General features: G+C 48.6%; 1 protein-coding gene across 1 annotated transcript in view; it reads right to left on the bottom strand.

Annotated features, from left to right (window-relative positions):
* The window catches only part of Gcn1 (GCN1 activator of EIF2AK4), a 66,208-nt gene that overhangs the window by 15,975 nt on the left and 35,427 nt on the right, over positions 1 to 14,806 (bottom strand). The window contains 9 exon segments of the mRNA XM_052755137.1: positions 1,333 to 1,475; positions 1,653 to 1,849; positions 1,938 to 2,076; positions 2,232 to 2,300; positions 5,271 to 5,491; positions 9,447 to 9,626; positions 10,549 to 10,663; positions 11,449 to 11,570; positions 12,101 to 12,347. Of these exon segments, the coding sequence (XP_052611097.1) occupies positions 1,333 to 1,475; positions 1,653 to 1,849; positions 1,938 to 2,076; positions 2,232 to 2,300; positions 5,271 to 5,491; positions 9,447 to 9,626; positions 10,549 to 10,663; positions 11,449 to 11,570; positions 12,101 to 12,347 (1,433 nt within the window).

Here is a 14,806-nt window from a genome sequence, read left to right as displayed (position 1 = left end):
AGGGGCTCCAATGCCCTCTTCTGATCTCTTTGGCACCAGGCACACATATGGAGCAGACACACACACACACAGGTAAAATATTCACGCACATTAGGTAAATCTTTTCATAAAATGAAGAGCATGTGCGACCCAGACACAGAACACATACCTACAGTCCCAGGACTCCAGGGCGGAAGGAGGGTGGAGTCTGTGGCCAGCGTGGGGTCCACAGTGAGTTCAAGGCTACTCTGAGCTACATACTGTTTCAACCAAACAAATCAAACCCAACCAAAGTCCTCTGTGCGCACATTCTCTATCTTTAAATCAATCTCCAGTTTTTTGGATAAGCCAAGCTTCGGATGGGGACATAGCTCAGTGGTGGAGCGCTTGTCGGAATGTGTGAGACCCTGGGCTCCATCCCCAGCGCTGCCAAAAGCCAAAGACAGAAACACACTATAGCCATCTGGGGTATGACATCCACTTTGCTGGTTGCAGCCACAATTTCTGGCAGACAGCCTTCTGGACAGACAGAGCTTTGAACACCTCACTAGTTACAGTCTTTGAATAAATTCCAGAAGTAGAATGTCAAAATAAAAGAGTACTCTCATTTAAAGAATGGTTTCTTGTCATTTTGTTTTTTGTTTTTTGTGAGACAGGGTTTCTCTGGGTAGTCTTGGCTGTCCTGGAACTCGCTCTATGAACCAGGCTGGCCTCGAACTCACAGAGATCCGCCTGCCTCTGCCTCCCGAGTGCTGGGATTAAAGGTGTGTGCCACCACCGCCCGGAACAGAAGAACGTTTTAAAAGGGGCCTGGAACAAAGACTGCTACAGTGCTGGGCATGGTGGCGCACACCTGTAATCCAGCACCAGAGAGGCTGAGGCAGGAGGACTCCAAGACTGAAGCAGTCTGGCTACAGTGAGTTCTAAGCCAATCAGGGAGACCTTGTCTCAAAAAACAAGACAAGAAGCCGGAGATATCTCAGTTGGTAAAGTGCTTGCCAAATACTCATGATCCCTTGTACCCATGTAAAAAGCCAGGTGGATCCTTGGGCCAGGCAACCTAGCCTAATCAGCCAGCCCCAGGTCCCAGTGAGAGATCCCATCTCAAAAACCAAAGTGGATGGTTCCTGAAGAATGAAACCCAAGGTTGACCTCTGACCTTCACACGCACGCGGGCATGTGTGCGCATGCACGCACTGGGAGAAGGGGGAACTAACTCTGCTACAGGAAAACAAGAGTGATGATCTGTCTAAAAGCAAAGGTGGAGACAGGCGAGAGTTCTCAACTACATGAACTCAACCGGGGTTTCTGAGATTCAAAGTTGGAGCCGCCAGCCTTGGGGCCCCTTCTCACCGTATTCTCCAGAGGTCATCAAAGAGGCCTTGCTCCAGCTGGGGCAGTAGCAGGGCAATGGCTGTCTCAGCATACATAGAGATGACCCGTTGGCCTGCACGTAGGGCGGTGTCACGAACAAACTCATTCTCATCAGCCAGAGCCTAGACGTGCAGAGAGCCATCAACCAGGGCTGCCTCCTCCGAGCACCCAGACCCAAAGGAAATGGGGCTTTCTGAGGAGCAGGATGGGGACTCCTGCCACTTGGCCCCAAGCTAGCGCAGGAGAGCAGTAGCATCCTCCTCACTTCCTCCCTCCTCAGGGGTGTCACTGGTACCTACTTTGAGAATACAAGGGATGATGGGTCCCACATAAGGGGTGAACTTGTCCCCAAAGGTGATGGGCAGGTAGTTGAACATCATGATGTAGCCATCTCGGACATGGGGTGCGATGTCTACTTTGCTGGCTGTAGCCACAATTTCTGGCATCAATTTCTCCAACTTCTCTACTCCTAAGCCAGCCATTACCTCAGCCAACCCTGAAGGACAAGAAAGGAATCAACTCGCTGGACTGGAAGCCCCTCAAGAATATTCTGTGTCTGGCCCCTGGGCATGCTCTGGTCTTACCTTGGGCAGCGCCTGAGCGATCCACAGAGCTCTGCTCATAGGTCAGCGTCTCCATCAGCCATGGCAGCAAGTCCTCAAAACACGACTCCCCCATGCCCTTCACCATGGCCCCAAGAGCCTTTGCAGATACCGTGCGCACCTGTCATGGAAACAAGAACAGAGACGGTGAGGAGATGCGGCTCAGGGAGGGCTCACACAGGAGCAGGGAAGACCCCGGCCTACCTTCTCCTCCCCTGAAAGACACACACATGGTCTCGGGGAAATTTCTAGATACTGGGCTACACCCAGACTCACCTCAGGGACAGGGTCCAAGAGCGAGGCTTTCAGGCCAGGTGTCACACTGGGTAGGTAGGGAGCCAAGTCCTGTAACAACACAAGATGCGACTCGGACAGAGCCCCAATTCCAGTCTTCTCCAGGCCCCTCCACTGTGACCCTGACATCGCCATTCTACAGTCAAGAGTGACAGGAAGGGCCTCACAGCTTACAAAATGTCTGGGTAACTGGGTAGGACACCTCTTCTGGTTGTTTCCTTGAAGGAACTGCTCAAGGAAACACACAAAGGACCCCTCCAACCCTGTTTAGCAGGCTCAACAGCCAGAGGTCCAGTCCAGCGGAACCCTCCATCTCTTTCTTGGGGCCGCGGCCCACCCAGATCCTGAAATCATCAGGAAATTATCTCTGGTACTTTGCTGTCAGAATTTCATTATCATCTTTTCTTTTTCAACCTTAAAATGTTTGTCTCTTGTTATAGCATTCAGATTTAGGGAATAATCTTCAAAACAGAAAATGCCTTCTGGGGCCAGCAAGGTGGCTCAGTGGGTGAAGGAGCCTGCTGCTAAGACTGAGGATCTGAGTTTGATCCCCAGGCCCCACATGGTAGAAGGAGAGAGCCGACTCCTTCAAACTGTCCTTTGACCTCCATATTTGTGCAGGGGTGTGTGTGTGTGTGTGTGTGTGTGTGTGTACGCACACACGCACGGTATTAAAATGTAATTTAAAAGCTAAAATATAAAACTGCAAGGCATAGTGGCATATGCTATTAATTCCAGCATTCAGAGGCAGAGGCAAGCAGATCTCTATGAGTTCAAGGGGAGCCTGGTCTACACAGCCAGTTCCAGAAGAGCCAAGACTGCTTAGTGAGTGAGTGAGTGAGTGTGAGTGTGAGAGTGAGAGTGAGAGTGAGAGTGAGAGTGAGAGTGAGAGTGAGAGTGTGAGAGAGTGAGAGTGAGAGTGAGAGTGAGAGAGAGAGAGAGAGAGAGAGAGAGAGAGAGAGCAGACTCAGAAGGACAAACATGGTATGTACTCACTCATAAGTGGATACTAGATATAAAGCAAAGAACAATCAGACTGCAACCCACAGATCCAGGGAGGCTACATAGCAGGGGGGACCCTAGGATGACTATGGCTTAGAATAAGTTTTGGTTTTACTCAATCACTGGACAAGTATCAGTAAAATATTTCACTATTAGGATAAGAATTTGTACTGCATCAAGCTGATGATAGAAAAAAAATTAAACAAATAAATTTTTTAAAAGAGGGAGAAAGAGAGAGAGGAAGCTATTCTTCCTATTTACTTATTTATTTGGGGGACAGGCTCTCACTAAATAGTTGTAGCTGGCCTGGAACTCACTCTGTAGACCAGGCTGGTCTTGAACTAACAGAGTACTGGGATTAAAGGCATACGCCACAACATCTGGCTTACAATAGCTCTTAAAATAGGAAAAAACAGAAACAGCTCCCCTCCACCATGGGATACTATATAACAAGTAACTTATGTAAATACGGCACACAAACTTGTTGGGGTGTTATATACTACTAAATCATCAGTTGGGGGAAACTTATAACTTAAGAAATAATGTTCAGGAGTGTAATGTTCTTTCGCTCTCTTTCTCTGTTGATAGGGTCCTGGTACGTAGCCCGGGGTGGCCTAGAACTTGTCATGTAGACCAGGCTAGTCTTGAACTTGTGGCAATCCTCCTGCCTCTACCTGAGTGCTGTCTATAAAAGCATGTGCAATCACACCTTGCAGTAATGTGAAAACATCGACAGTAACGTCTCTCATGTTGGAGGAGACCTGTGGCATTTTGTTGCTGTTTTTCTGATTTTCTTCCCGTGACAAGGTCTTTCATGTAATGCACACCAAGCGGACCTCTGTGAGTTTGAGGCCTGCTTGCTCTAACAAGAGTGTTCCAAGATGCCAGGGTTTCTCAGAGAAACCATGTCTTGAAAAAACAAAAAAAAGTATTCTGTATGTATGGATGTTTTCCCTGCACGTACATCTGTGCACAACAGACATCTCAGGGCATTGACCTCCCTGAAACTAGAGTTAGATGTTTGTGAGCCACCATGTGGGTGCTGGGAATCAAACCCAGGTCAGGGTTCTTCACTGCTAAGTCAGAGGTTCTCAACCTTCCTAATGCTATGACCCTTTAATACAGCTCCTCGTGTTGTGGTGACCCCAATCTATAAAATTATTTTTTTGCTACTTCATAATTGTAATTCTGCTACCGTTATGAATCGTAATGTAGTATCTGACATGCAGGATACCTGATATGCAACCCCTGTGAAAGGGTCATTCAACCCCTTCCCCCACTCCAAAGGAGTCACGACCCACAGGTTGAGAACCACTCCAGCCCTTGGGATTTTGTAATCCTCCTGTCTCAGCTTCCCGAGTGCAGAGACGACAGGCATACATCACACATACAGTTTCAAGTTTTTTAATTTCCTAAACTGTCTAAAATAGAAATAACCTCACTTAGCGGGGCATGGCGGCACACGCCTTTAATCTCAGCACTCAGAAGGCAGAGGCAAGCAGGTCTCTGCGAGTCTGAGACCAGCCTGGGGTACACAGAGAAACGCTATCTTGAAAAATAAAACAACAACAACAAAAAGAGAACTCCACTTTAACTTCTTTTGTGTATCAAGGCAGAGCCGTGGTAGATGGCAAAATGCCAAATGCAAACTCCTGGAACAAATGAATAAACAAAGCAAATCTCCAACTAAACTTAACTCTTCTAAGAGGCTTACAGAAGCACATACTCCCAATCAGAGAACACGCCAATGAAGGAAAATTGAAGCTGCTTGGCGAACACTCCTGAAAGGTCCGAGGAGAAGGCAGCCTGTTCTCTGCCCAGTGTGTAGCAGAGGCCACGGAGACAGACCTTGGCCAAGCACAGTTAGTTAAGTCCTTGAACCACTGCACTCTGGGAGATGCCCAGATTTCCACCTCCCACCCTAAGTGGCCCAGGGTTCCCTGCAAACATAAGCAGAGACAATGCCCACATGTCTGCTGTGGACTGGAACTTTGCACCCTAAGCCAGCCGGGCTACTACCTTCTGGTCTGTCAGGGAGTACATGTTGCCAATAATCTGCGCCGCCATCTTCCGTGTGTCTGTGGACCGGTCCTGGAAGGCTCTCTGGACAATAGGCATGATGAGCGCCAGGGACGGGGCATCAATGAAGTGAACAAACTTGGTGTCCAGCAGGGTCTGCAGGCATTTCTGGGTCTTCCTTGATGGGTCCGTCAGGGCATCCAGCAGGACCGGGGCAATGGCTGCATATCACAGAGGGGAGATGCTGGTCTGTACAAGTCTGGGAAGTGGCAGGGCCTTAGGGAGAGCAAGAAGACTGGGCGCCTCAACTGGGGAAGCCAGTCTGCCTGGAGGAGCAACCCCTGCTCCACAAGAAGAGAAGGTGGCAGCTGGCACCCTCTACACTGTAGCTGAGACTGAATAGGACATCAAAGACTAGTTTCCAGAGGAGGAGCTACAGCCAGTACGGAGCTACCTGGGCACCAGGGGCTTTCCTGAACCAGCAACCAAATGGTGAGTTCATAGAAAACAAAAACAAAAATTTTAGACACTGAAGGCCCAAGAGCCAATGGCAGAAATAAAGCACTCAATACTTAAAGCAGCCAAGGACCAGATAAAATGACTTCCATATAAACAGCTCAACAGGAAGACTCCAAGGAGTGTCTGGTCTATCTTCTTCACATACCCAGGCAATTTAGTCCCTGAAGACACGTATTAGCCAACAAGAAATTAATAACCTAATTATAAAACAAACAAATGATATGGATAGATAATTCTCAAAAAAGATATGGAAATAACCAAAAATGACATAAGATGATGTTCAAGTCACTGGCCTTTTGGGAAATGCGAACCCAAACCAGAAGGACAGGAAGCAGAGGCAGCCAGAGCTCTGTGTTCAAGGCCAGCCTAATCCACATAGTGAGTTTTAGGCCAACCAAGGCTACATAACAAGACCTTGTCTCAAACTCAAACACATCCCACAAGGGGATGCCACTCAAACTTGCTAGGATGATATAAGCACAAAGATAACGGTTTTATTTATGTATTTGTGTACACACACACACACCGCAGTAATAAAAATAAAAAGAGGCTATTGTTTTGAAAGTGAGGGGCATGAGAGAGGGTAGCTGAAGGGGTTGGAAGGAAGAGTGGGAGGGAAACGTGATATGATTCTATTTCAGTTAAAACACACGTTTAAAAAGGTAAGTGCTGGCACCGGAAACCGAAGCCCTCCTACCCTGCTGCTGCAGGATCAACGGGGTGCGGCCACCAGGACACTAAGTCCACAGGGAGTTCCAGGCCAGCCTGAGCCAGAGTGAGCTACTGTGGCAATATAAACCAAAACGCTGGCGGAGTGTGGGGGCAGCGCATGCCTTTAATCCCAGCACTTGGGAGGCAGAGGCAGGAGGATCTCTGAGTTCTAGGACAGTCTGGTCTACTGAGTAAGTCCCAGGACAGCCAGAGCTACACAGAGAAACCCTGTATTAAAAAAAAAAAAAAGAAAAACCCAATACACTGTATGTGTAAATATGTACAATTTTTACTTAACAATTTGCCTCAAAAAGTCTGGAAATTTTAAATAAATTTTAGAGGCTAAGAAGCCATTGGAGGGAAGCCTTAGGGAGAGGTGACAGAATATATATGACATGAACACAGGAGGGTAAATACCAGGGGCACACAAGTTTAAACGGGGTGTAAGAGTACAGAGAAGGGGAAGGAGGGAGGGCATGAGGGAGGATTAACCAGAATTAAGGATATGATATAAAGTCATATGGAAAGCCACTGTTCTGAAAACTAATTTTAAAAATAAATAAAAAAAAAAGTCAAGCACATGGCTCAGACCTCTATCAGCATTCAGGAGGTTGGTCAGGAGGACTGCCCGAAGTTCAAGGCTAGCCTGGACTACACAGTGAGACCCTGTTTCAAAATTTAAAAAAATAAAAATAAAAATAAAAGAATGTTTAAACCAAGGTATGGATCCTTACTAGACTGCACGTCTGCTTTACCAATGACAGAGGTGGGCTTAAACCTCCCGCCTCCTTGTGGTGTTACATGTTGTGTCTTACACACCAAGGCCGCCACACTCTGTAGGACACTGAGAACCAAAACCCTCCTCAGTGTGCAAGCCGCCCTCCCTCTCCCCTCTCGCCTCCCCCAAGGAAAGCTTTCCTGCTCTGGACGAGTCAAAGGACGGGAAGGGGGGGGGAGGGGGCAGACAAAGGAACAGGAAAGGCAGGCATGAGAGAAAACCAACACTCCAGTCCTCTACCTTCCTTTATAAACAGAAAAGGAAGCTGAGTGTGGTCGCTCATGTATTCACATTTGGAAACCAGAGCACGTAGATCTCTGGGTTTGAGACCATCCTGGTTTACAGAGACAGGTCAGCCAGCCAAGGTTACATAGAAAGACCCTACACCAAAACAAAAACAGGGATGGAGAGGACTGCTCTTGCAGAGGACCAAGCTCAGTTTCCGGATCAGGAGGTTCACAACCACCTGTTAACTCCAGCTCTGGGGGATCTAACCTGTGCCACCCCCACCCCCACCCCCACCAACACGTATATGCACACACACAGACACAGGCCTTAAAAATAATACAAAGAGGGGCTGGAGAGATGGCTCAGCGGTTAAGAGCACTGACTGCTCTTCCAGCGGTCCTGAGTTCAATTCCCAGCGCTCACATGGTGGCTCACAACCATCTGTAATGAGATCTGGCGCCCTCTTCTGGCCAGCAAACATACATGCAGGCAGAACATTGTATACATAATAAATAAATAAATCTTTAAAAAAAAAAAAATACAAATAGCCAGGCAGTGGTGGTGCATGCCTTTAATCCCAGCACTCAGGAGGCAGAGACAGGAGGAGCTTTGAGTTTAAGGCCAGCCTAGTCTACAAAGTGAGTTCCAGGACAGCTAGGACTGTTTCAGAGAAACCCTGTCTCAAAAAAACCAAAAATAAATAAAAATAATAATAATAATAATAATAATACAGATAAATCTGGAAGATAGAGCTAGGCATGTGGCACACACCTGTCACCCTAATTCTTGTGGGCTACAGGCAGCAGGAGGTTGTCAAGTTTGAAGCCATCCTGGCCTACATAGAGACCCTGTCTCAAAACATAAACAGCAGCTGGGAACACAGCTCAGTGGTAGACCACTCATGCAGGATGGGCAGGCCCTGGGTTCCACCCCCAACACACGCATGCACTCGGCCACATCATTTCATTTCCTAATGAAACATACATGTCTAGTCATTTCATGGCTCCACTCTATGTCCCCGGCACCCATGCTCAGAGTTGAAGCTTAAAATGACACAAGTGATAACGTCAGTCAAGGTGGTGGCTGGCTTTTGTCGCCAGCCCTCAGAAAAGAAACACACTACGGGCTGGGACACAGCTCAGTTGGTAGAGCCCACGCTTAGCATGGACAAAACCCTGGACTAGTGTTCAGCGCTGCCTAAACCAGGTGTGGTGAAAACTCCTATGATCCCAGGACTTGGGCGATAGACGCAGAAGGATCAGAAGTTCAAACTCCTCCGAGGATGCTAGTCTGCACACACAGGCCAGCCTATGCCAGAGACCAAACTCACACTAAAGGATCCATCTGGGCCAGTGAGATGGCTGCCAGTAAAGGCACTTGCTACCAAGCCTGAACGGAGCTCCATACGCAGGATGCACACGGTGAAACCATGGAGGAAACCAATTCTCATTAACTGTCTGATTTCCACACATGCCAATGTACACTTGTGCCTATATACATACATACAACACTAAAAAATATTACAAATTCCTTAATTAAAAAAAGAAAGAACAACGCTAATTCTTTTGCCTGATGAGGACAATTCCGAAGAATTCAGGGTTTCCGATGGTGCTGGTGTGCGGCAGGCTGCCAAGGAGTCTGCAGACCTCACAGCTCAGCCAACTACACAGGGTCTCTCAGAGCCCAGCTGCTCCTGAGCCAGTGACTCGGTGCCCCTATCTATGAAGCCAATGACATCGGCTCCAGACCAGTGGGAGAACTGCCTGCTTCCGAAGTCCCTTCGACTATTTAGTCTAAGGAAAGGGCTTCCCAAGCAGTAAGGTTATTTCAACACAGACATATTTGTCCCCACAGGGCAGCGGTCTCAGCTGACACTCCCTAGAACATAAGGAGAAGGTAAGGGGTGCAGCTGGAGTAAGTGCCCCACGGGAAAAGCATACCCAGGATCTCCGGGTTCCTGATGACAGAGCCAATCTGCCTGAGTGCCTGCTGTCCCGCCTTCTGCACTTTGACGTGGGAGTCCGTCAGCACCTCTGTGAGCTTGGGCACAATGTTGGGTAGGCAGGATGACAGCTGCTTAGGAGCACAGTACGCCATTGCCCCAAGTAGCTCTACTGACCCTGCAGACAGAAGACAGAGCCACTCAGCCCTGGCCAGCAAGGCACTGTGCTGGCTGTAGGGGGGAGGGACACCCAGCTTGCTTCCCTGCAGACTCTTCAGTCCCTGGAAAGAGGCCCACTGCACTGTGGGACTCCAGGTGAGGAGCAGGCAGTATAGGGAAAGAGATGACACCAGGATGGGTGTCCTGGCTAGTTTATTGGCAACTAGACACAAGTTAAGTCATTTGGTAAAAGGGAATCTCAATTGAGAAAATGCCTCATAAAATTTGCCCATAGGCAAGTCTTAGTACATTTTCTTAATTAGTGATTGACATAGGAGGGCCCAGATCGTTGTGGGTGGTGCCATGTCCAGGCAGGATGGTCCTGGGTGCTATAAGAAAGCAGGCTGAGCAAATCATGAGGAGCAAGCCAGTAAGCAGCACCCATCCATGGCCTCTGCATCAGCTCCTGCCTCCAGGATCCTGCCCTGACTTCCCTTCCTGATGGACTATAATCCCAAATTTCTTTTGGTCATGGCGTTTACCACAGCAGTAGAGATCTAACTAGGTCAGTAGGGAGACTTAGTTTAGTCCTGTGGGTGTTCCAAGGGTTAATTACTGGATTTCTCTGGCCTCAGTTTCTTCATCTCTTATATGTGCTGTTTCAAACTGAAAGGCAAAGCCTGAAGGAACAGCAGGGAGGCCATGCAGGAAGGTCCCAGGCCCTGACCCTCCCAACCAGAATGGCTCTAGTCTGCTTGTTTTAGAAGGTTCCAGATTACAGCTTTCAAGATCAGGATTTCCTCAGAGCTTCGGCTTTTGCATGACAGTGTAACCGAGCTACTCTGCCATGTCCACAAACAAGAGCTGTGACGACCTACATCCCTGCTGAGGGTCATTTCCGGAGCAGGAAGCTGAGACAGACACAGAGGGGATGGCCTCACCAGCTTTAGTTCGCCAGGACTCCTCCTCCAAGGCAGCTAACAAGGACGGGAGCACCAACTTCACGCCATGAGCACTCAAGTTGCTCATCACAGCCTTGGCACAATCATCTGCAGCCTCAAGGGAGGAGAAAAGACATTCAGGGGCCTCCTCGCCTGGGCGAGCACTGAGGCCTGACACTCACCCTAGTGTCCCTACACTGACCAGGACTGTAGCTGTGTCAGACCCTGTACCCAGGTCCAGAGGAACAGCCAAAAACACATCTTAAAACGCTTCAGCACTAGGAGCTGGAGAGCTGGCTCAGCAGGGAAGAGCAATTTGCTTGGGACAGGCAGTGGTGGCACACAACTTCAATCCCAAGACTTGGGAGGCAGGGGCAGGCAGATCTCTGAGTTTGAGGCCAGTCTAGTCTACAAACTGAATTCCAGGACAGCCAAAGCTACATAGAGAGACCCTATCTGGAAGGGAAAAAAAGAAGAGCAATTTGTTTAGCAACCTGAGGACCAGAGCTAGGATTCTAGTAGCACACAGTAAGCCAGGCACTTCACACATATACCTAAACACAGCTCTGAAAGAGTCAGAGACAGGATTGCTGGGGCTTGCCTGCTTCCAGCCCAGCTAAGAAAATGTGAGGCCCCAGTTCAGGGAAAGGCCTACCTCAAAATAGGGGAATGATACAGAGGAAAGACAGAGGACATATGACATCCTCTTCTAGCTCCCAGTCCACACATGGGCATGCTCGCAGACAACTACGTAACACACACGCACACACAAATCAAGTCTTCAATGTGTGAGGCAAACAGAGAGATCCACAGCAGTAACCAGTGTGCCAGGTACAAGCCGAAGGGCCTCTGGCAGTGGGGGCTGGGACCCAGCCGGCCTGGGCACAGTTCCGGACTTACCTCGCGTACGTACTGGTTCCCATCCCCGAAGCACAGCAGCAGGTGGGGCAGCACGTGGACCACATAGGGCTCAAAGAGCTTCCCCAGCATGGTGCAGAGCATCTCGAAGGCAAACAGCGCTCCTGGGGAGAGGGGGACAGTGCTGGGACACAGGGGCCAGCACCCGCGTACCTCCTCAGGCTGTGGCGGCTACAGGACTCGGGACAGGGATGCGGCCGAGTGTGACAGGCAGGGAGTTTCCAACACTTCCTGGTACCGACAACTAGAAAGGCCAAGCTTCGCTCAGCTAAGGTGCTCTATTACAAGTCAGAAAGTAGGCAGGGAGACAAGCCTATAATCCTAACACTCTAGAGCCTGAGGCAGGAGGACCACCAAGTTGTAGGTTATGCTTGGCCACTTAAGAGATCCTTACCTTGAAATATTAAAGTAAGGGCTGGTATGGAGTTCAGCAGTAGAGCAGCCTGTCTAGCACGGGTGAGGCCTGGGGTTCAGCCTGGGGTTCAGCGCCCAGGAGTGCAAGAAAGAAAAAGGGGAAGGCGCAGGCCACCCCCCGACAGACAGGGCTGGGATGGGTCACACAGTCCCGCCTCCCTTCCTCTGCAGTGTGGGCCCAACTTCCTGGGCTGTCAGCACCGCGCTCCGGGACACCCACCCTCTCGCCTTCGGAAATTCTTCTTGTCCTGGATGGCATCGGTCAGCGCAGCCATCATTTCCTGCTGCTTCAGGGAGAGGATGCCCAGGCCTTTTACCAGGCCCGCCAGCCCGTAGGCAGCCCCTTTACGTTCTGCATACTTGTCCGATTCCAGCAGCTGCTGCATGAGCCGCTGAATCATGCCCCCAGCATCCTCCTTGACGGCAGGTACCAGAGGTGGCAAGCAGCTGGCAACAGACTCCTGGACCTGTGGGAGGGCCGTCTCATCAGCGCAAGCAGCTCCGTCAGTGACGGGTGTTGCCGGGGGCCCGCCCAGCAGCACTGTCTCCCACCCAATCTTAGCCACTGCTCAAGTGTCTGAGCATCAGAGAAGCAGTGCTTCCTACAGACTCATGACACATGCTCCCCAGGGTGCATACTGCAGTCAGTGAGTGACAAGAGCAGCAGCCCTACAGTGCTGCTTCCCGTCTGAACCACAGCTTCTTAAACTGTGGCTCACAATGCCCCCATGTAATGTAGGGACTGTGAGGAATTGGGAAACAGTTTCTGATGCACAACGGTCAAAATTAACTCAAAATCAAACACGTAAGACTCCGAGGTACCCCTGGCAAGGCTCAGGCTTGTCGCCTAGGGTGACCTCACCACAGCCTCGGTTCTGAACACACGAGCGCACTGTCCGGAGAGTGCCGTCACACCACCCAACAGCAGTGAACCCTGCCGCAGCCCCTCAGCTCCCATTGAGATGACATGTGTCGGGAATGGCAGTGTCTAACTGTACCTATGAGGTTTTCTGCGCTCAGAGAAGCACCGTGGCTCAATTACAGAAAACAGACTTGTAGCATTTTCCTCTCGTCATTCCTCAGGGTGTAAGTGTCAAACTGCTAGAGCTGTGGATCACACTGTGTTAGAAGGCTTAATTTTTTTTAAACTATTGGAGTTGGGAGTGGTGGCACATGCCTTTAATCCTAGCACTTAGGAGGCAAAAGCAGGTAGGTCTATGTGAGTTCAAGACCAGCCTGGTCTACATAGTAAGTTTCAGGCTAGCCTTCACAAATAAAAAAATAAATAAAATAAAAATTGATTTAGTTGATGACCCAAGCTTTATAAAAAATTATTCTATAAACTTTGACTTGACATTAAAACAGAATTTCCCAGGCTAGAGAGATGGCTCAGAGGTTAAGAGCACTGACTGCTCTTCCAGAGGTCCTGAGTTCAATTCCCAGCAACCACATGGTGGCTCACAACCATCTGTAATGAGATCTGGTGCCCTCTTCTGGCCTGCAGTCACATATGCTGTATACAGAATAAAATCTTTTAAAAAAAAAAAAAAAAAAGCCAAAACAAAACAGCACAAAAAAAAAAAAAAAAAAAAAAAAAAAAAACCAACCACAATTTCTGAAATAGCCTTAAATATACATCTAAAAGAGAAGGGCCATGGAGACGGCTCACCCAAGTAGACCAGCATTGCCACCAAGCATGATGACCCGAGTTCCATCCTGGGGACCCCCACAGTTGAGAGAAACCTACTCCTGCAAGTTGTTCTCTGACCTCCACACTCACACTGAGGCATGTGCCTCCTCCCACATAAATTAATAAGTAAAATGTTATATATGCCTGCCACTTTTATCATGTATTTATGCAGAGTGGCAATTTCAACACTGATTATAAAACAAAAATTAACTCAAATTGAAGTTCTACATCCTAAGTAGTACCAAACATGTAGGCAAAATTTGTTTATATAAAAATAAGCAAGTGAATCCTCTTTAGTACAAAATCTGTTCTCATCTTTGGTATACCATGATTTTTATCGTTTACTAAGGAGTTGTTTTGAAAATGTTATGGTTTATTACCACTGACATTCAATTTGCATGTCTATTTTACATACACAAATACCCAGCATTGAGTAAAAATGTCTGTGATAAAAAGGGGCTGTAAAGCCGGGCGGTGGTGGCACACGCCTTTGATTCCAGCACTCAGGAGGCAGAGGCAGGCAGTGAGTTCTAGGTCTGGACCAGGCTGCCTGGAACTCAGAGATCCACCTGCCTCTGCCTCCCCAGTGCTGGGATCAAAGGTGTGCACCACCACCGCATAGGTCAGATTTTCTGATTTTTCATTTGACAATTCTGAAACATTTTCCAACTGTGACTTGCACGAAGACACCTTGCAGCAGGGAAGACCCAAATGTCAATCAGGGAATCCCTTGTAAATGCATGATTTTCAGACAAGAGGAAAAGAAAAACTCTTCACACTGTGGTTGAGAGGCCTTAAAGGTATCTGCACCATGTTAAGTGGCACATGGAGAGGGCTACAAGACACAACACAAATGGAGCCCGTCTGTGGGGTTTTTGGTTAGTTTATTTTTTGAGATAAGGTCTCACTATCTGGTACTGTGGTCTATGCAGACCACACTGGCCTCAAACTCATACAGATACGCCTGCCGCTGCTAGGATTAAAGGAGTGCACCCCCACGGTAGCTTCTGTCTGAGGTGGTTGGTTGTTTTTTCTTTTCTTTTCTTTTTTGTTTTTCAAGACAGGGTTTGTGTAGCCCTGGTTGTCCTGGAACTCACTCTGTAGCCCAGGCTGGCCTCAGACTCACAGAGATCCACCTGCCTCTGCCTCCTGAGTGCTGAGATTAAAGGTGTGCACCACCACAGTACAGCTGGGTTGTTTTTCTTTTTTTATCTTTGTGTCTTCAGTGCAAGATTT

Source organism: Peromyscus californicus, unplaced genomic scaffold (genome assembly GCF_007827085.1).
Source record: "Peromyscus californicus insignis strain IS unplaced genomic scaffold, ASM782708v3 Scaffold_2__1_contigs__length_46816999, whole genome shotgun sequence".
Taxonomy (NCBI): Eukaryota; Metazoa; Chordata; class Mammalia; order Rodentia; family Cricetidae; genus Peromyscus; species Peromyscus californicus.
The sequence above is the reverse complement of the archived record's forward strand: the minus strand, read 5'-3'. Positions and strand labels throughout refer to the sequence as shown.